We start from the raw sequence: 20,160 nt of genomic DNA on the forward strand, positions 1-20,160 counted from the left end.
TCTCCCCTCAGTTGTCTCTTCTCCAAGTAGAAGAACCCTAGTCTCTTTAGCCTTCATGGAGTGTCCTCTTGTTTTAAAAGGTTAAACAACTGTTCTGTCTTTAACTGTCCCACCTCGCTCGTGATTTTATGGATCTCTATTAGATCTCCTCTCAAAACCACAATGGGACTTCTTAGAACAAGGCGTCTCCATTTAGGCACCCTGAGGCCACATGGTAGGTTTCTGTTCTAGTTCCTTTATAGGCCCCTAGGTTCTGTTATAGGATACTAGCATTGCCCTGCTAACACGTGTTTAGACATGTGTGGACATATGCACATACGCGCTAGTATTCTAAACATGCATAAATGTGAGCATCTAGGTTAGAGAATTGCCCTTGTAGGGGGTAATTCTAAAACAGTGTGCCTATGCTTTATATAGGTGCCCTGAAGGCCCCTAGTGGGTGCCTATTTTATAAGATGCCTACTTTCCTTTATAGAATAATAGTGCAACCAAGTATAGAAATGCATGTACGCCTAAGCACAAGCATGCACGCTGGCGTATATGTGCCTAATTGATGGTGATCTGTGTATAACTTATAGAATACCCCTTAAATGTTCTGCATGTAAATGTGCAGCCATCCCAGGCTCCTCCCAAAGTCCCCAATATGTATGCCCATATGAGAAATAGGCCCAATCCAGCAGGTCCAGCGTGAACCCATATTCTGAACATTTACATGCGTGACTGGTATGTAAATGCTCACGCCTGCTTCATTGAAGTACCCTCCCACAAAGATTTCAACACAAATACAAACAATAAAAGAATGCTAGCACGGAGTTACCTCTTGTCGCTTGCGATTTAGTTCTAGCATTTGCTTCTTGAGTAAATGCTGTCGTGTCCCAGAGGTCTGTTTGGCAGTTTGCACTCTCATTTCTAGCTCCTTATGGGTAAAATACAATGATTTAGCTCAATTCTGACTACAAACCACACCATAAAATATCCATCCTATATAGTAGATCAAAGCATAATTCCTGCAGCTAGAACTAGATTCCATTTGGCTTATCACATTGTCAACTATGCTCTGTCTTTAAAAAAAATCGGACAAATATCTTAACGACAAGAAAGAAGGGAACAAAGCATCTAATGCTGATGGGCAAGCCTTTTTATTATGAAAAGCAGGTGTGGAGCAGCATGGCCCATGATCCTCTCACTGTGAAGCTGATAGAAACAGGATGGCAGATAAAGGCCAAATGGTCCATTCAGTATGCCCATCCGCAGTAGCCCATCAAGTCTCTGCTCATGTACTCGTAGTTACAAGCACTCATGTGCTCTTCATTTTGGCCTGTCCACCAGCCCTCTCCAGAGATCTCTGAGTCCCTGGATAACACTTTCACCACATCACCCAGCTGCAGGCTGAACTTATCCTTAGAACTTACCTCGTAGTTGAAAACGGTTCATAGACAATTGCGCGCAAGACAATGGCGCGCGGACAAAGAGGCGCGGACAACTTAGCGCAAGACAAGTGAGCGCTCTGAATTGTCATTGCGCTGAGTTATGCTTGTGCTCAATTGTCTTGTGCTGAGTTATACTTGCGCTCAATTGTCTCGCGCGCTATTGTGTTTGCGCACTATTGCGTTTTTGTCTGCGCGTTATTGTCTTGCACGCATTTGACCTGTCACCTTTGAAAACAGCCTCCCAGAAGCATCAGAGTTCTGGGCACCCGCCTCCAGGTCTCTTATATCGCCAGCCTGCTGCTTCTTGCATTTTCCTTTTCCACCATTGCCGCAAACAGGACTGCAAACAGACTGTAAGTGTGTTCGAATGCCTTATCATTTGTTTGCTATGTTGCATTTTTGTGAGCCCCTATGTCTATAAATGTTCACGTTGAGTTTTTATCTGCAGGAGGGATGGAAGTGTGCTGATATTGACTGTGTCAAGTTAGCCAAGCCGAGCTGCCCTGTTGGTGTCTGACCAATGAGCACGCATGATCATCCAGCACACATGCTGACTGGTCATCAAAACTTAATGACATCGCAGACATGACATTCCTGCACCTGCTTTTCACCGTAAGCAGACTCACCCATTAGCTTTAGAAGCTTTGTTCCCTTCTTTCTTGTCATTGGGATATTTGTCTGATTTTTTTTTTCTTTTTTTTTAAAGAAAGAGCAGAATTGTAAAAATAGATGCTCCCACTACACATAGGCATAACATACATGTAAATTCCTGAATGTATTACAGAAAAGTCTCTATTTTGACAGATCCTTTTCTAAAATAATACTGGAATCATACTTACCTGGAGATATCAATACCTATTTTTGCATTCTATCTGAAATAGGCCTTTATGTGCTTGTACATCCATGCTTCTTTTATTCATGTGCATGTGTATTTCTGTTATGCTTATATGTGTGTGCATGGTTGTGTTTGAGTGTGCATATATATTTGCACGTATTGCATTTTTCTCTGCCTCTATTCATGTATGTGTATTTGTACTCTTGACTATTTGTATGTATGAGTTTGTGTGAATATTCTTTGTGTCTGTGTGTTTTTATGTACAAGACTACCCTACGGCTTGATATCCCCTCTATTTACCTCCAACAGGTTTTTCAGTCCGTGCCCTGCTATGCTCTCGGTGTATCCAGAGGCTCCGCCCCCTAAACTATGTATGCCCTTGCTCCGACCGATTCCCCTCTGTATATGATAACATGTTAGCCTCACCTTGTACCTAGATCCTATGCCTACGGAATCTGTGCATTGTTCCTTGATGATAAATTGTTAGCCTTTAATATTGTACCTAGGTCCCCCCTGTTATTCTTTTACCCTCCCAGTTTTTCTGTTAGCTCGTTCTCAGAATCCGTGTTTGTTCTTCTGTTACCTGCCCTGAGCTTTCTGGGAGAGCAGGCAATAAATCAAAATAAATAATATTATGGAACAGGGTAGAGATGTATGTCCTGTAGAGAAATTTCTCGATAAATAATCGCGCTCGAGTTAAGTAAGAACTCTACGATTGATTGTAGTGTTATGTTTTGATGTTTTTTTTAATGTCTTATATTTATTGTACTTGAACTTAATTATTTATTTACATTATATTACGAAAGTTCTTATTGGAAACTACTACTACTACTTATTTCTATACTGATACTAGACACACACAGTAGAATTTTTAGATTTGAAGTCTATAGTGCAATAAAACCCTCTTATACGAACGCTTAGTGCGGGTTTTAGCGCTGGCAGCGGCGGTAACTGCTCCGATGTTCATAGGAATTCTATCGCGGTTTGATAGAAGAGGGCCTACATCTCATTGTATAAAATGGGGCCTGTGCAAAAATAACACATCTTAATAGTAGCCCAGTTGGCCGATAGAAATGAAAGTAAAAATTAAAAATGTCTTTTACTTTTATTTTTTAATTTCAGGCAGGACTTTGGAACAAAAGTTTTAGTGGTTTGATCTTAAATTCTTCTTCTTACCAGGCCTTTAGAAGATTGTATTTTTAAATATATGTACTTTTTAATTTTTTGATGTACATTGCCTTGAAATCTGATTTGGCGGTATAACAAAATTTTAATAAACTTGAAACTTGATAAATATGTATAATCTAGAGAAATTAATCATTTCATAATGTTATATTATATATATAATGTACTGTGTTTTATGGTGTAAATTCACTGTTTTTACAGTTCTTACCTATTATTGTAAACCACACTGAACCGTGAGGTATTGTGGTATATAAATAAATTTTTTATTATTAATATTACTTTTATTTGTATCGGCCTTTTTGTCTTTTTCTGTGTTCATCCACTCTTCTTTGTGCTAATGTTGACACATGACAGCCGTGTCTGCCTCACTGGTGTTTCACAGACCAATCAGTGTTAGAGGATATTCAGAGAGTGAGTGGTCCGTGAGGCTTTATGACATCACAGATCCTACACAGACTATTGAACTCAGAAATTGCCTTCATAAATATGTCAGATTTTCTTTAACGTATTAACTCTTTGAGGTTCATGTGTTCTCTTTCATGAAGTAAAGGGCCTCACCTTTGTCTTTCGTGCAGTCACTGCTTCTTGCTTCTTTAAGAGCATTTCAGAGGTTATCACTGAGGAAAGTTCAGCAGGGTTAAGTTTCTGCAGGTAAAATTCATATCATTCAGCAGTGTATGACCATTGAGGCTACAACATGTAACAACAATATGTGAACTGGAATATATTAGAATTCTTGAAAGCTAACCTGAAATAGAACTAAGGGCTAGATTCACTAAACCTGCCGATCCTGTAACAATGATTGCAAAACCAGTTTTACTGGTTTTGCAATCGTTCCCCGACCCCGTCCCAATTCACTATACTGCTGCCCAATCAATCTCCTACCCGATTCGATCCTCCCATTTAAATTAATAAAACCCCACACAAAATAGCCAAGCGATTGATTCACTAACAATTGCTTGGCTATTTTGAATTGGGTTTTACTATCCTAAAACCCGACTGCTGCAGATCTGTCGATAACACAGTTACCGACAGGTCTGCCAGTTTTTTGACTGGTCTGCCTGTCTTTTTTATTCTTTTTTTTCCATGGCACAGATATTTTGCATGTGTTACCCATTAAAAAAAAAAAGAATAAAAGACAGGCAGAACCTGTCAAAAAATCGCCGCTTCCCCCTCCCCCCTGACAAACGCGCCACCCCCCACACGACCCACAAATGTCAGGAGGGAGTTGGGGGGGGGGGGTCCCAACAGCAGGAGGGAGTTGGCATCCCTCCTTCCATTTTTGGGGGTTGGGAGAGGGGGCGCTGTTGGGGGGGGGGCTTTTTTCAATTTTTTTTATTGGTAAGATATTTTGCGTGTGTAATACATGCAAAATATCTCTGCCATTAAAAAAATGAAAAAAAAAACCCCAAAACCCGGCAGAAGCCCTAACAGCAGTGACAGGAAACTCTGCCCTGACTCAATTGCTCACTGAGCAAATGAGTCAGGAGTTTGCATGCAAATGATTAGCACCTCCCCGCAAATCATTTGCATGCAAAAAAGACAGTGAATCAATTGCTGTTTCAAAATCAGCCAGGATTTGGCCAACAGCGATTGAATCGCTATCTGTAGTGAATCTGGGCCTAAACCTCTTCTTCAAGATTTTCTATATAGGCTTCCAAACCAAGATGTGTCACACAGACCTTCCTCACTGCTTAAGATTTTTGATGTCTTACATATAGGGACCTACTGTTATTACACATTTATATAGTGCTAAAAGGCATACAGAGCACTTTACAGTTAGTGGATGCCAGCTATTCTCAAAGAATATTGCCCATGGTCTGTGGCATGGGTACAGTTTGACTGTTTCATTGGGGGGAGGGTATTGATACATTACAAAAACACTGAAAATGAAGCCAGCATATTAACATAGTGAAGATATTTTTATAAATGAAATGAACCAGCACCATGGGAAATTTCTCTCATCCTGCCCCCTCTCACATTCACATTAATAAGGAAAGGGAGAATGCACTTTCCCTCCCCCCCCTCCCTTAAGCCTAACACCAGCACTTCTTTTCTCCTTCTCTAAATCCCAGCTTTCTCCCTTCCTCTCTCCTTACCAGCACTTCCCCATACCATGCACATACTGTATATAGAAAAACATAGCCCCCTCCCCACCCCAAACAGGCAGAGCTTTTTCCTGGGACCATCCACAGGCAGCATTATTTCCTCCTCTCCCTCCCCATAGGTGGCATATTTTTCTAGCCCTCCTCAATCCCCAAGCATAACTTTTGTCCTCGTGCTCCCTTCTACTGACAGCACTTCCCTCCAAGGGCAACTCATGGCAATCTGCTGCCTGAGGTGAAGGATGACATGGTACCCCCTGGGCGCCATTTTGGAGCCAAGCAGTGTGCGGAGCTGGAGAGAGCGAGAGCTTTTTGGAAATTTCCCTGATGCAGCCACTCGTTGGCGAAACAAGAGCCTTGTTGGAATACAGATTCACTTGTCTTCACTCCAATGCTGTGAATTTATTGTTGATGCTATGGCAGGAAGATCGACACGTTGGAATTGAGCAGTACGCTCTGGGAGAGTGACATCATGATGTGAAGATAAGTGTAACATTGTCTCTTGTTCTTTTTTCCTATTTTCCCTGCGCACAGTGGTGGGGTGATATCCCATGTTGTAAATTACATTTTTGATAGTTGTGGAGGTTTTTTGTTGCCTATGATACAGAAGTTGAACGGCTAAAAAACTCAGTGGGTTGCCATCTAAATATTAAATAAGATTGAGGCTTTTTCTCCACTGTAAATAAAGGTTTTTTCAGTGGGTGCTTCCACCACTTGGCTAATAACATTTTTTACTTCTAGACTTAAACATCTCTATCATATCTCCCCTTTCCCATCTTTTCTCCAAAGTATACAGATTGAGATTTTTAAGTCTGTCCCCATATATGTTATGATGAAGACCACCGACCGTTTTGGTAGCCTTCCTCTGAATCGATTCCATCCTGTTTATATCTTTTTTGACGGTGCGGTCTGCAAAATTGCACACAATATTCTAAATGAGGTCCCACCAGAGTCTTTTACAGCGGCATCAATACCTCCTTTTCCCTACTGGCCATACCTCTCCCTATGCACCCTAGCATCCTTCTAAGCTTCTGCCGTCACCTTCCCGTCCTGTTTGTCCACCTTAAGATCATCATATACTATCACACCAAAGTCCCACGCCTCTTTAATACACAAAAGTTCTTTGACTCCTAAACAGTACAGTTCCCTCGGGCTTTTGCAGCCCAAATGCATGATCTTGCATTTCATAGAATTAAATCTTAGCTATCCATTTTCAGACCATTCTTCAAGCTTCGCTAGATCCTTCCTCATGTTATTCACACCATCAGGAGTGTTTACTCAACTGCAAATTTTGGGGTCATCTGCAAAGAGGCAAATGTTACCCCACAGCCCTTCGGCAATATCATATACAAAAATGTTAAAAGAACAGGCCCAAGAGCTGAACCTTGAGGCACACCACTGCTAACATCCCTTTCCTCAGAGTGATCTCCGTTGACCACTACTAGGGCTACCAGACATTTGGATTTCCACGGACATGTCCTCCTTTTCGAGGACATGTCTGGGGGTCTGGACGGCTTTTCGAAACCTGGCACTTTGTCCAGGTTTTGAAAAGCTTCCTGTAAAATTTGGGTCGGAAGGGGACATCCTTGCATGTACAGACGCAACCTGGTGGCGTCACGCACATGCGCCCGTGCACGTGATGTCATTGCATTGCATCCATGCATGTGTGGATGCCATCTGGGGGCAGGGCTGGTGGGGGCAGAATGGGGTGTGATGCAGTCAGAACGGGGTGGATCTGGGTGGGCCTGTGGGCGTGGCCATGGGTCTGGATTTTCCTTCGGGGAAAATCTGGTAACCCTAACCACTGCCCTCTGTCGCTTTCCACTCAACCAGTTCCTGGCCCAGTTTGTCACTTTGGGGCCCATATCAAGAGCACTCAGCTTATTTATTAGATGCCTGTGTGGAACACTATTGAAGGCTTTGCTAAAATCTAGCGCGCTCCCTCTATCCAATTCGCTGGTCACCCAGTCAAAGAAATTGATCAGATTTGTCTGACAAGACCAGCCTCTAGTGAGACAAATATGACAAGTACGGGGTTGAGAAGTTCCTCAGGTATGAATTCCATAGAGTGAGTGTGGATTAGGAATTAAAAGCAACCTCATTGAAGTGGGTCTTGAGCTTGGATTGGAATACAGCCAGGGATGGAATTGGCTGTTCATCATTTTTTTGAGGTGCTTTTCCCCTCTTCTACAGCCTTGGTGTTCATGTCATGGTTTGTATCCTCTGCCCTTTATTTAGAATTGACGGGGGTCGATATGTAATGCAATTTTACTGAGCAGGAGAGCCTCCTGTCTAGTTAAATTGCAAGTGCCTCCCTATCCACTGAAATTCAGCTGCTTTTTAATGAATAGTACTGCTGAATATCAGCACTGACACCCTTGCACTGTCCAGTTAGTGCTAGAGTGACTGTGGCGGAGCTTGGGGGGGAGCCAATACTTAACTGGTTAATATTGACACCACTCAATGTTCAGACCACTAACCGATTAAGGGCTCCTTATACTAAACGGAGCTAGAGGTTTGTAGCGTGGGCCAGTGAGGTAAATGTTCCAACGCTCATAGAATTCCTAAGCGTGTCAGAGCTTTGACCTCGCCAGCCCGTGCTAAAAACCTCTAGTGCCATTTAGTAAAACCCAGCATAAATAAGCAAATACGAGTAGCCGCTGAAAAGTTCTCGGCTCGACCAACAAAGTCGGAGCAGTCTCCATCAAGGGCTATACACATAGTCCAGTGATTTTCCACTTTCTTCATCCCGCTTTTTCTAATGGAACAAAAAAAGTGGAAAATCACTGCAAAGGGACCTGGACAAGCTGGAAGACTGGGCAAACAAATGGCAAATGCGCTTTAACGTGGAAAAATGCAAGGTCATGCATATAGGGAAAAAGAATCCGTTGTTCAACTACAAATTGGGGGGGGGGGGCATTGTTGGGAGACAGCAGACTTGAGAGAGACTTGGGTGTGCTGGTGGATGCATCACTGAAGCCATCTGCACAGTGCGCTGCAGCCTCGAAAAAAGCCAACAGGATGCTGGGCATCATAAAGAGGGGCATAACAACCAGGACGCGGGAAGTCATCGTGCCATTGTATCGAGCGATGGTGCGTCCACATCTGGAATACTGCGTTCAGTATTGGTCGCCGCACCTCAAGAAGGACATGGCGGTACTTGAGAGAGTCCAAAGGAGAGCAACGAAAATGGTAAGAGGGCTGGAACACTGCCCATACACTGAGAGGTTGGATAGGCTGGGGCTCTTCTCTCTGGAGAAAAGGAGGCTCAGGGGAGATATGATAGAGACCTTCAAGATCATGAGGGGCATAGAGAGGGTGGATAGGGACAGATTCTTCAGGCTGAAGGGGACAACAGGTACGAGGGGGCATTCGGAGAAACTGAAGGGAGGTAGGTTCAAAACAAATGCAAGGAAGTTTTTTTTCACCCAAAGGGTCATGGACACTTGGAATGCGCTACCGGAGGAAGTGATCAGGCAGAGTACGGTACAGGGATTCAAACAGGGATTGGACGGATTCCTGAGGGATAAAGGGATCGTGGGATACTGAGAGAGGTGCTGGGATGTAACACAGGTATAGAAAGCTAGCCAGGTAATAAGTATAGAAACCCAACCAGGTCGTGCATGTGCAAGACCGGAGGGTTAGGACTTCGATGGGAAGCTAGGACTTAAATGGGAAACCAAGGTGGCAAGGGGACCCCTTCTGGAGATTCAGACAGGTCGTGACCTGTTTGGGCCGCCGCGGGAGCGGACTGCCGGGCAGGATGGACCTATGGTCTGACCTGGCGGAGGCACTGTTTATGTTCTTATGTTATGTGTATAGCCCTTGATGGAGACTGCCCCGACTTTGTTGGTCGGGCTGAGAACTTTTCAGCGGCCTATCGTAAAGTTAGGACCACAAAAAGGCTGTCCTAACTTTATTCATCAAGCTAATGTTGAATGTTGACTGGTGCCCGGTTAACTTCTTGCTAGCCACAGTACTTTAATATTGAGTACTGGAGCCTGGATATGGCTTGGCATTGAATATCCAGGCTTAATAAAACTGCTGAATATTATTCCCTTATGTTTCTGTTTTTACTGTGGTTATATGTGTTCTTATTATACCAATTTATTATTTCTGATGCATTATTGTAACCTACCTAAAATTGTATATGGGTAGGTGGGAAATAAATGTTATTTTAGGGGGTGATATACTTTGGGGGAAGGTCTGTTCTATAATTAATATATTTCTTTTCTGGGTGTTTCTATTTATATTTTTTAAATTGTACACCTCTAAATGAATTTGGAATTAATAGCAGTATTTTAAGTAAAATAAATTTCTAACTTGTAAAAGAAATAAAATAAATAAATGTTCCTTGATGTCTTTTATAAGTGCTGTTCCCTTCCCCCTGCTGCAGATGTTTACCAGTTATTTTTGATCAGGTTTAATGAAAACTGAATGGAAACCCCACTGGTGGAGCTCAAAATAGTTTTCCCCATTTTCTCTAATGGAAACAAATAGAATAAATTAAAAGATTGATCTCTGGTTTCTCAAATAAGAATGTAATGAAAACTGATTAAAAATGAACCAAAATGAAGTTATGTTCAGCACATGTTCCTTCTGGTAAAATTAATTAAGAAAGATTAATGATCTAGACTCTGTAAGTGGTATGTTTAGTCTATCCACATAATAATATAATACAAATACAGCAATGTATTATACTGTATATACATCTATAGCTCCTATATGGTCCATTTCTTTTGATTTTGCTAATACAGTGTGTTCTTTCTAAAAGTGACACTAGATGGCAGCATCTGACATCTCAAAACGCATTTTGTATAGAACTGAGCAATTTAAACAACGGGCAAGACTGGTGAATTATTTTGCTGCTGATATGGTAAAAAGGAGGAATTTGGTGAACTATTCCCTTTTATAGCATAATGTTAAAACTCAATTCTACTAAATGATTTTTACTCTATTCAGACATCTATATACTACCTTTTCTGACTGTAAATCAAATCAAGGCATTATAGGATCAATAATTCATAACATACGAGGGGCTACTGAAAAGCCCTCAGCCCAACCAACAAAGTTGGGGCAATCTCCATCAATGGCTATAAACTTAGGGCTCCTTTTACGAAGCTGTGTTTTTTTTATCACGCGCTAACCTCCGCACTAGCTGAAAAACTATCGCCTGCTCAAGAGGAGGCGGTAGTGGCTAGCAAACCACTCACGCGGCTTCGTAAAAGGAGCCCTTAGTCCAGTAATTTTCCACTTTTTTGTTCTGTTGGAAAAATATGGAATGAAAAAATTGCTGGACATGCATATAGCCCTCGGTGGAGACTGCCCCAACTTTGTTGGTTGGGCTGAGAGCTTTTCAGTGGCTTCTCATATGATATCATTTGACAACAGTGATCATAACATAATAAACAGTATGAAATGGGATACATCACTGGTGCTCTCATTCAGGAGACCAAAAGCGTGTGAGGACACTGATTTCAAGTTTTCAAGTTTTATTAAAATTTGGTTTGATCATCTATCAAATTCGTAGGCGATATACAATCATTAAAAATAGAAACATAGAACATGACGGCAGAAAAGGGCCACGGCCCATCTAGTCTGCCCACACTAATGGCCCACCCCCTAACTACCTCCATGAAGAGATCCCACATGCCAATCCCATCTTTTCTTAAAATCTGGCACGCTGCTGGCCTCAATTACCTGTTATGGAAGATTATTCCAGCGATCAACCACCCTTTCGGTGAAGAAATATTTTCTGGTGTCGCCATGAAATTTCCTACCCCTGATTTTCAACGGATGCCCTCTTGTTGCCGTGGGTCCTTTAAGGAAAAAGAGATCCTCTTCCACCTCGATACGGCCTGTGACATATTTGAACGTCTCGATCGTATCTCCCCTCTCTCTGCGTTCCTTGAGTGAGCTGCAACTTACCCAGTCGTTCCTCATACGGGAGATCCTTGAGACCTGAGACCATCCTGGTGGCCATTCGCTGAACCGACTCAACTCTCTGCATATCTTTTTGATAATGCGGCCTCCAGAATTGTACACAGTATTCCAGATGGGGTCTCACCATGGATCTGTACAACGGCATTATGACCTCGGGCTTATGGCTGACGAAACTTCTACGGATACAGCCCATGATTTGTCTAGCCCTGGATGAAGCTTTCTCCACTTGATTGGCAGTCTTCATGTCTTTGGTAATGATCACTCCCAAGACACGTTCTGCTACAGTCCTTGTTAGGATCTCACCATTTAGGGTGTAAGTCCTGCATGGATTTTTGCCGACAAGGTGCATGACCTTGCATTTTTTGGCATTGAAACTTAGTTGCCAAGTCTTTGACCAATGCTCCAGCAGGAGTAGGTCCTGTGTCACACTGTCGGGCATTGAGCTTTTGTCGGGCACTGTGCTTTCATCTGTTGTGCGGTTGCCTACTATGTTGCATAGTTTGGCGTCATCGGCGAATAATGTAATTTTACCTTGAAGCCCCTCAGCCAAGTCTCTTACAAAGGTACACTTTAAAAGACACAAAACATACTGATTACGTTACAAAGGACAGAGTGGATGGACAACTTGAAACAAAAGGGATAGAGGGAAGAAGCACAATCATAACAGGATAGCAGAACAATAATGGCAAGAACAAGAAGCTAATAAAGGGTATGGAGGACCTCTCATATACTGACAGACTGAAAAAGCTGGGGCTTTCCTCCCTGGAAAAGCGGAGACTTAGAGGAGACATGATAGAAACCTTCAAGATCATGAAGGGCATAGAAAGAGTAGATAGGGACAGATTTTTCAAATTATGGGGAACCACAAGTACAAGGGGGCACTCAGAGAAATTGAAAGGGGGAAGTTTTAGAACAAATGCCAGGAAGTTCTTTTTCACCCAGAGGGTTGTGGATACATGGAACGTGCTACCGGAGGATGTGATAAGCAGGAGCACGCTAAAGGGCTTCAAAGAAGGTTTAGATAGGTACCTGGAAGACTAAGGGATTGAGGGGTATAGATAGGAGTAGAGGTAGGTTATAGGGATAGGATTAGAGACAGTACAGAATTAGTCAGGGACACTGTTCAGGCAACTAGGCCTGATGGGCCGCCACGGGAGCGGACCGCTGAGCGAGATGGACCTCTGGTCTGACTCAGCGGAGGCAACCTCTTATGTTCTTATGTTTGGGGAGAATATGGAGGATCCTGGTATACTTGAAAGAGGTTTACAAATAGATTGAAGGCATCCTTAAATGGAAAGTTTTTGAGTTTGCCTTTATAAATATGTTGAAGAGCACGGGTTGGCAGATAGGAAACAGAGAGAGGGGGTAAATGGATAATACTCGGACTGGAAAAGCGTCACGAGTGGAGTGCTGCAGGGTTCAGTGCTTGCACCAGTGCTCTTCAACATGTTTATAAACGACCTGGAAATTGGTACGACAAGCAAGGTGATAAAATTTGCAGATGATACGAAGTTATTCAGAGTAGTGAAGACACAGGGGGACTGCGAAGACCTGCAACGTGACATAAACATGCTCGAGAAATGGGTCGTGACATGGCAAATGAAGTTTAACGTGGATAAGTAATAGGTACAAGAAGATCTACTATTTTTTTGGTTGTAGCTCCTCAGCTCTGGAATAATCTACCAAATTATTTGTATGCTGAACCTGCATTGGAAAAATTCAAAAGTCATACCGTATATACTCGAATATAAACCAGGATTTTTGAGCCAAAAAATTGGCCCAAAAATGGGGAGTCCCGGTTTATATTCGGGTCATCCCCCAGTGATCACCCGAAACCCTCCCGGACTTCCTCGCGTACCTGTTCCCTGGTGGTCTAACGTGTATCCCGCCCTGAAATCCATTGTAAGGTAGTAGCCAGCAGTGTATCCGGGCCGGCATGCAGGATCAAGCTTTTCGTGCTCCTGGCCAGTCCTGCACTGTTCCTTGATAGGCTGCCGTGAGAACTGCGAATCCTGCAAGAACTTGCGGCAGCCTATCAAGGAGCGGTGCAGGGCTGGCCGGGAGTACGAAAAGCTTGCTCCTGTGTGCCAGCCCGGGTGCACCGCTAGCTTCTACCTTACAATGGATTTCAGGGCGGGATACACGTTGGACCACCAGGGAACAGGTACGCAAGGAAGTCCGGGAGGGTTTTTGGGTTATCACTGGGGGATGACCCGAATATAAACCGGGACCCCCCCAATTTTTTGGCCCAAAGATCCTGGTTTATATTCGAGTATATACGGTATGACTTTTGATACACACTGAACCACCAGGAAAACACCCTCCAGGGATTCAAGGCAAAGTTAGACAAGTTCCTGCTAAACCAGAACGTACGCAGGTAAGGCTAGACTCAGTTAGGGCACTGGTCTTTAACCTAAGGGCCGTCGCGTGAGCGGACTGCTGGGCAATTCTTTTGTTCTTATGAATCAGTCTAGAATTTTTTTCCTTTCTAAGGCGGGGCAATAGGGCGTTCCAAAGTTGAGATGTGGTAACAGAGAAAATTTCATGGCTTTTATAAAAAATTATCTTCAGTGAGGGGATAGTTAATAGGTGTTGGCAGGGCCGGATTTTCCTATAGGCTAACTAGGCTTCAGCCTAGGTCCTCAGGATCAAGAGGGGCCTACATTCAAATTGTTAGCAAAATTATAATTACACTATTCTAAAAACAGTGAACACTAAAACACTGAACCGAAAATAAGGAGAAATTCTACGCTTCAGGATCAGAACCGGCTCCAGCCGCAACGGGGCACCGACTCGGCTTCTCCCTTTCTTTTTCTCGCCCTGGGAGGAGGATCGGGGAGGGAAAGACATCAGTCCGGAAATAGCTGGGCAAAGCCCAGCCCCACAGGGAGAGAGGCAAAACGTGGATCCGTCAGAACAGGGCGGCATCGGGGGGGGGGGGTGTTTCAGTGGAAGGGGGATGGGAGGCAGGCAGGCTGGCATCGGATGGGGGGTGGGGGGGTTAATGGAAGGCAGGCAGGATGGCATGGGGGGGTGTTCAATGGAAGGGAGATGGGAGGCAGGCGGGCATCGGAGGGGGAGTGAGGTGAGGAAGGACGCACTGGGGGCACTATAGACATAGGAAGGGGCAATGTTGTGTGTTATGTTTGATTAGTTATTGTTACAAGTACTATATATGGTGCTGAGAATAAATGTCCAAATAAGTGTTCTCGACTTTTTTTTATTTATTATCCGTGTCACATTTTTAATAAAGGTTAGTACCATGTTTCATTTAACATATTGATATATATCACAGTAATGATGTATTCTATTATCTCTCATGTAATTTACAAACTTAAAAATGGGAGGTGAAAGGGCCTCATAAGTGGAATAGCCTAGGGCCTCTTTTCATCTAAATCCGGCCCTGGGTGTTGGTCAGTAGATTTCAATGAGCGGGAGGACGAATAAGAAGTTTATCTATAAACAATGGCACTTTTGATATTAATGTTTTGAAAGATAGCAAAATTATTTTATAGGTGATCCTATGCACAATCGGAAGCCAATGAACTTTTTCCAAGAGTGGATTTATAAAGTGAATTTTGTCCATAAAAAGCCACCGACCACAAATAAAAACACAAAAAAATAAAAGATCACTGTACAGTACTGCAAATAAACCTTTAGTAGCATAGTAAATGGTGGCAGATAAAGACCTGAATGGTCTATCCAGTCTGCCCATGTCAGTATTATTGTGCAAGCCACATCAGCCATTTCAACTGAGGTTCTCAAATCTGTCTGGGGAAATTCTGCCGCCAGATAGTTTTTTTGGGAGAGCCACAAGGAATATCCATGAAATACATTTACTTATTTTGAATCTCCAGTGTATGAAGATTTATCTCATGCATATTCCTTGTGGATATCCTGAAAACTGGATTGACTGTGGAGTCTACGGGATGGGGGTGGGAAGCTCCGATGTACATCTGCCTTTGGTGTCTGCACTTAAAGAACTTTTATCAGAAAACCTTTAAAAATTGATCTTACTTGAAGTCTTCGAGGTGGATGCCTTTTAATAATGCTAGTTTCTCCAGTTTCCAACAGGATGTCATAAGAAATGGCCCTGGGCACTAGAAGCATGGAAAAACAAATCAGGAATGTGGTTTAACATAAATCTATGAGTCTTTTGAGGTTATCTTTAGTGTAAAATCTAGGCTAATGGGAACAGAGCAACACAAGTGCTAAAAACATATCATAATCCAGCAAGACCTGCAAGAAATGCACATACCAGAAAAAAAAAAACCCAGATAATTATTAACCACCATAAATTAAACTTTAACAACTTACCTCACCTAGAGAGACATGAGATTGTTGATTTACTGATAAATATTCTCTCTCTCTCCCTCTCATTTTCATTCCTTATACATATCACATATACGCTCCCTAGGTAAAGTGTAAGTATATATATATACTGTATATACCTATAGAAACAGACAATCACTCTGTAACAGTTCAGCCCCAAATAAGGCATTTCCCTGTGCCAGTGGAATAGCGAGGGCAAGTGGTGCCCCTCCCCACCTTCTTTGCCGCCATCCCCGCATCTTCCCGACCCACCTGCTGCAAGCATGTACCTTCCCTTCCCTCGTACCTTTTAAACTTTCCAGGCAAGAGCAACAACACAAACTTGCTGCCAGCGTGGTGTCGGCTATCCCTCTGATGTCACTTTTTAGGCACGGGGCACGGAAGTGGCGTCAGAGAGAGGCGACACCGACGCGGGCAGCGAGTTCGTAATGCTGCTTGTGCAGGAAAAATGAAATAGGTATGAGAGAAGGGAAGGGGCCCATGCACGCGATGGGGGATGGGGGGGCGTCGGGAAGGAGGGTGGCGGAGAAGATGAGTTACCGCGGCCTTTACAAATTTTGCACCCGGGGCGGACTGCCTCCTGCACCTCCCCTTACTACGCCAGTGCCCGGTGCGGTAGTCAATTTTCCCAAGGGGACTTCATTAATGCACTAATAATTTTCCCACTTGCATAGCTGAGCTAGTATGTCAGCCCCATTATTCTCATGTAACTTTTTTCATCGCTTTGCCCCTGTCACTATGGAATAGAGTCTATAAGTGGCACCTAAAAAATCTGGCACTGAAAAATAGCACTTAGCGCTGTTCTATAAACATTTTTCCAAAGTTAGGCACTGTTTAGAACAGTGTATTGCAAATTGTGTGCCACGGCTAGACATGCCCTCTGCTGCGAATACAGCGTGGAAAAATCCGCTCGGCCTGCTCAAAGTAATGAGCATGCAAATTCATGCCCTTTTAACATCATGGAGGAAATCTGCTGCTCATGACTCTGGGATATCTTTCCTGTCAGTGCCTGTGTGCTGATTGGCTCACTGACAGGAAAGAAAGAATAACCTAGTGATCCAGTGGACCCACCCACCTGATCCGGCCCGATTCCCACCATGGTGGTCAAGCTAAGCCAAGCCTGACCCCCTAGTTACCACTGGCCCTGGCAGTCTAGTGGAATCCCATTCCTTATATGGCACTTAGGCCCAGTGCATTCTGCATACCCTAATGTCGGCACAATTCTGGCTCCGGCATTAAGTCCTGAGCATCAGCCCATAAATTTTTCAAGTGTGGTAACAAACCCAATGCATGCTAACAAATGACAATCTACAATTACTTTATAAGGCTCAAGATTTAGATGTGACCTTTGAAAAACATTGTCTCTTCCTGTACCTCCCATGTCCACAACTAGCAAAATCAGTTTTGCAATGTATAATGTGAAACCCACTGTGAGAATGAGGTAAATAGTCAGCTGGTGAGGTCAGTGTTATTTTGGCCACTGCTGCTATCATGTTCAGGGAAGAGTGTGGCGCAGTGGTTAAAGCTACAGCCTCAGCACTCTGAGGTTGTGGGTTCAAACCCAAGTTGCTCCTTGTGCCTCTGGGCAAATCACTTAATCCCCCCATTGCCCTAGATAGATTGTAAGCCCACTGGGACAGACAGGGAAAAATTATTGAGTATCTTGGGAGAGCAGTATAGAAAATTCAATAAATAAATAGTGTGAAAGTTTTCAGCCTCTGATAATCAGAGCTGGTATTGTGACATCATAATGCTTCATTCCACCAATGCCTAAGTACCAGCCTCATCAGTGATGTCACAATGGCTTGATTGTTCTATACTTGACTCACTTTTACTACATTTTGATTTCTAGAGTAGGGGGACAGTAAGGAACTTCCCAATTTTGCCAGGGTTTTCTTCACCTAAAGTTAGATACCAGTGTCGGAGTGTAACGGCACCTAATTCACAAAGAGGCGCCTAACTCAAAAATACCCATGATCCGCCCCTAACCACACCCATTTTTAGTGTTGGAGCTTTGAGCTAGGCACCTACTTTTTTACAGGATCATTTTTCGAGTTAGGCACCTAAGTTTCAATGATCTCCAATTAAAGCTGATTGTGAGATGCTGCCAATGTTGATTGTTCATCAAATGCTTTACCTTTTATATTTGAAGCAATTGCTGATATTATACTATCTCGGTGGGGCACTGCGTCCAGGAAATGCCATGTCACTTGAAACCGCCTAAAGTGTGATAAGCAGAGACTAGAGCAGCTGCTTTTTGTGTGGCAGGTGTTAAAATGTGGAATGCATAAATGGGGCAATTACAACTATGTGTTGACTGGTTGAAATGGTCAGTTTCACCATTGCAGTTATCAACGAGCAGTGTGTAGTATTATTATAGTTTTGGTCTGCGGTTTTATTTGATACCTTATCCACCTGGGACCCCTGATGAAGGCGTGTTTACCGAAACACGGACCGTGTCGGGTCCTCTGATTTGGTTGAAGGTGGTAACATTAACCGCATTCATGATTTTGTTTTAATACATTTAGCCTGCATCTTTGTACATCTGTCTGCAGTTTTCTTTGTTTTGATTTGTGTTCCACTCACTGTAGACCGTGTTTTTTTTCCTTTTGTTGTTTGAAATTAAAAAAAAAAAACCACTATTGAAAATGCAGCTATTTTTATCTGCTTTCGTGTAAAGAAAGATTTCTATTTGGAAAGGCAAAATGGGCAAGAAATATCATGATGACTCAGCTTTTTGTAATAATGTTAATTTTATGCTATGTATGTTTTATATGGAAATCGTCTAGATATAAAGGTGATAGGCTCCAGAGTAATCTAAGGAAATACTTTTTTACAGAAAGGGTGGTAGATGCGTGGAACAGTCTCCCGGAAGAGGTGGTGGAGACAGAGACTGTGTCTGAATTCAAAAGGACCTGGGATAGGCACGTGGGATCTCTTGGAGAGAGAAAGAGATAGTGGCAGATGGGCAGACTAGTTGGGCCATTTGGCCTTTATCTGCTGTCATATTTCTATATAAATTTAAAAAATAAATAAATAACCCTATTATCCAATTATTCCCTCCCCCCTCCCCCTAGAGGTTTGTACAACGCCTGAAGTGCTAAATGCTCCAACGCTGCTCCAATGCTCATAGAATTCCTATGAGCATCAGAGCATTTAGTGCTTCAGGCCATGGTCTAAACATCTACCATGACTTACAGAAATGCCCGTTCTCCACCTCTCTAAAACATTCTGGCATGGGGTTAGTATGCACAAATATGGCCATTTCTGCAGAACACCTAAATGCATCCCACAGTACGCCCTCCCTTTTACAAAACCTTAGGGGGGGGGGGTTAACACCAGCCACAGCGGTAACAGCTCCGATGCTCATCGAATGTCTATGAGCGTTGGAGCTGTTACCGCCACAGTAGGCACTAAAAACTGCAGTATGGTTTTGTAAAAAAAAAAAAAAAAAAGGGGGGGTATGTTAGGTGCACGCAGCTTAATAAAGGGCCCTATAATTTTATTTCTGAAACAACCCCATCACATGTCAAAAATCTTAAGAGAAATTAACTGTTCAAACTGTGACCTTTTACGATATGCTTTATAATAATAACTTCATTCAGTCTTTTCTTTACCAAGTTTCTATTGATAATCCTGCCACTGTGAAAATATTTCTACATTGGAATAAAAACAAGCATGTCAATTCTTACAGTAACAGAAACATTGACTTCCCGACTTGCTATCAGTTTACCTTCAGGACATCTTCCATGTAGAGTTTCTCTCAGAGGCGGAAGCTGTCTCTCAAACATTGCGCTTCTCTTATCCATTGTCTCAAATGAACATAAACTTGTATTCACATTTCCATTAAATCCGTAGTTGGCTGAATGAAGAGAGACATGAACATCTCTGTTCTGCAATGGAGTTACTTTGGTAATTTTGTGGCTGGTCTTTGAGTATCCCAACCCCATTCTGCAGATTATCCAAGAGGAAGGAACTACATTTGTTCTCCCGTTGAACACGGACTCAGTATTGGTTTGTTTCTTGAGCCCTTTCTCAAAGTAACTCTAGCTTTGCAAACTCTCCTCAAGTTCCTCATCCAACGTGCATACTCAAGCTAGCTGGTGATTGAAAAGGCTGTTTCCCAGGAAACTTTCTCTGAGACTACTCCTCCTAGCCAGTTAAACATTCACCTTGGAAAGTCACTCAGTAGAGACAGGGCTGCAGCTGAACATTAAACTAGTTATACCACACAGTCTAGGAGGCCAATTCCAAACGACTGACATAATAATTCTGTATGAGCACAAGGGAGAATAAACAAATGTTTTCCTTAAAAAATTTAAAAAAAAAC

At 42.9% G+C, this 20,160-nt stretch overlaps 1 protein-coding gene across 2 annotated transcripts in view; it reads right to left on the reverse strand.

Moving 5' to 3' along the window:
- The window catches only part of CCDC198 (coiled-coil domain containing 198), a 35,935-nt gene extending 16,008 nt beyond the window's left edge, over positions 1-19,927 (reverse strand). For both annotated transcript variants that reach the window (XM_033953523.1, XM_033953522.1), the window contains exons 1-4: positions 19,564-19,927; positions 15,516-15,598; positions 4,009-4,095; positions 818-916 (exon numbers count right to left, since the gene is read on the reverse strand). In XM_033953523.1, the coding sequence (XP_033809414.1) occupies positions 818-916; positions 4,009-4,095; positions 15,516-15,598; positions 19,564-19,780 (486 nt within the window). In that variant the 5' untranslated portion in view covers positions 19,781-19,927. The remainder of the gene's footprint in view (positions 1-817; positions 917-4,008; positions 4,096-15,515; positions 15,599-19,563) is intronic.
- Between the last annotated feature and the right edge of the window lie 233 nt (positions 19,928-20,160).

Source organism: Geotrypetes seraphini, chromosome 7 (assembly GCF_902459505.1).
Source record: "Geotrypetes seraphini chromosome 7, aGeoSer1.1, whole genome shotgun sequence".
Lineage (NCBI taxonomy): Eukaryota > Metazoa > Chordata > Amphibia > Gymnophiona > Dermophiidae > Geotrypetes > Geotrypetes seraphini.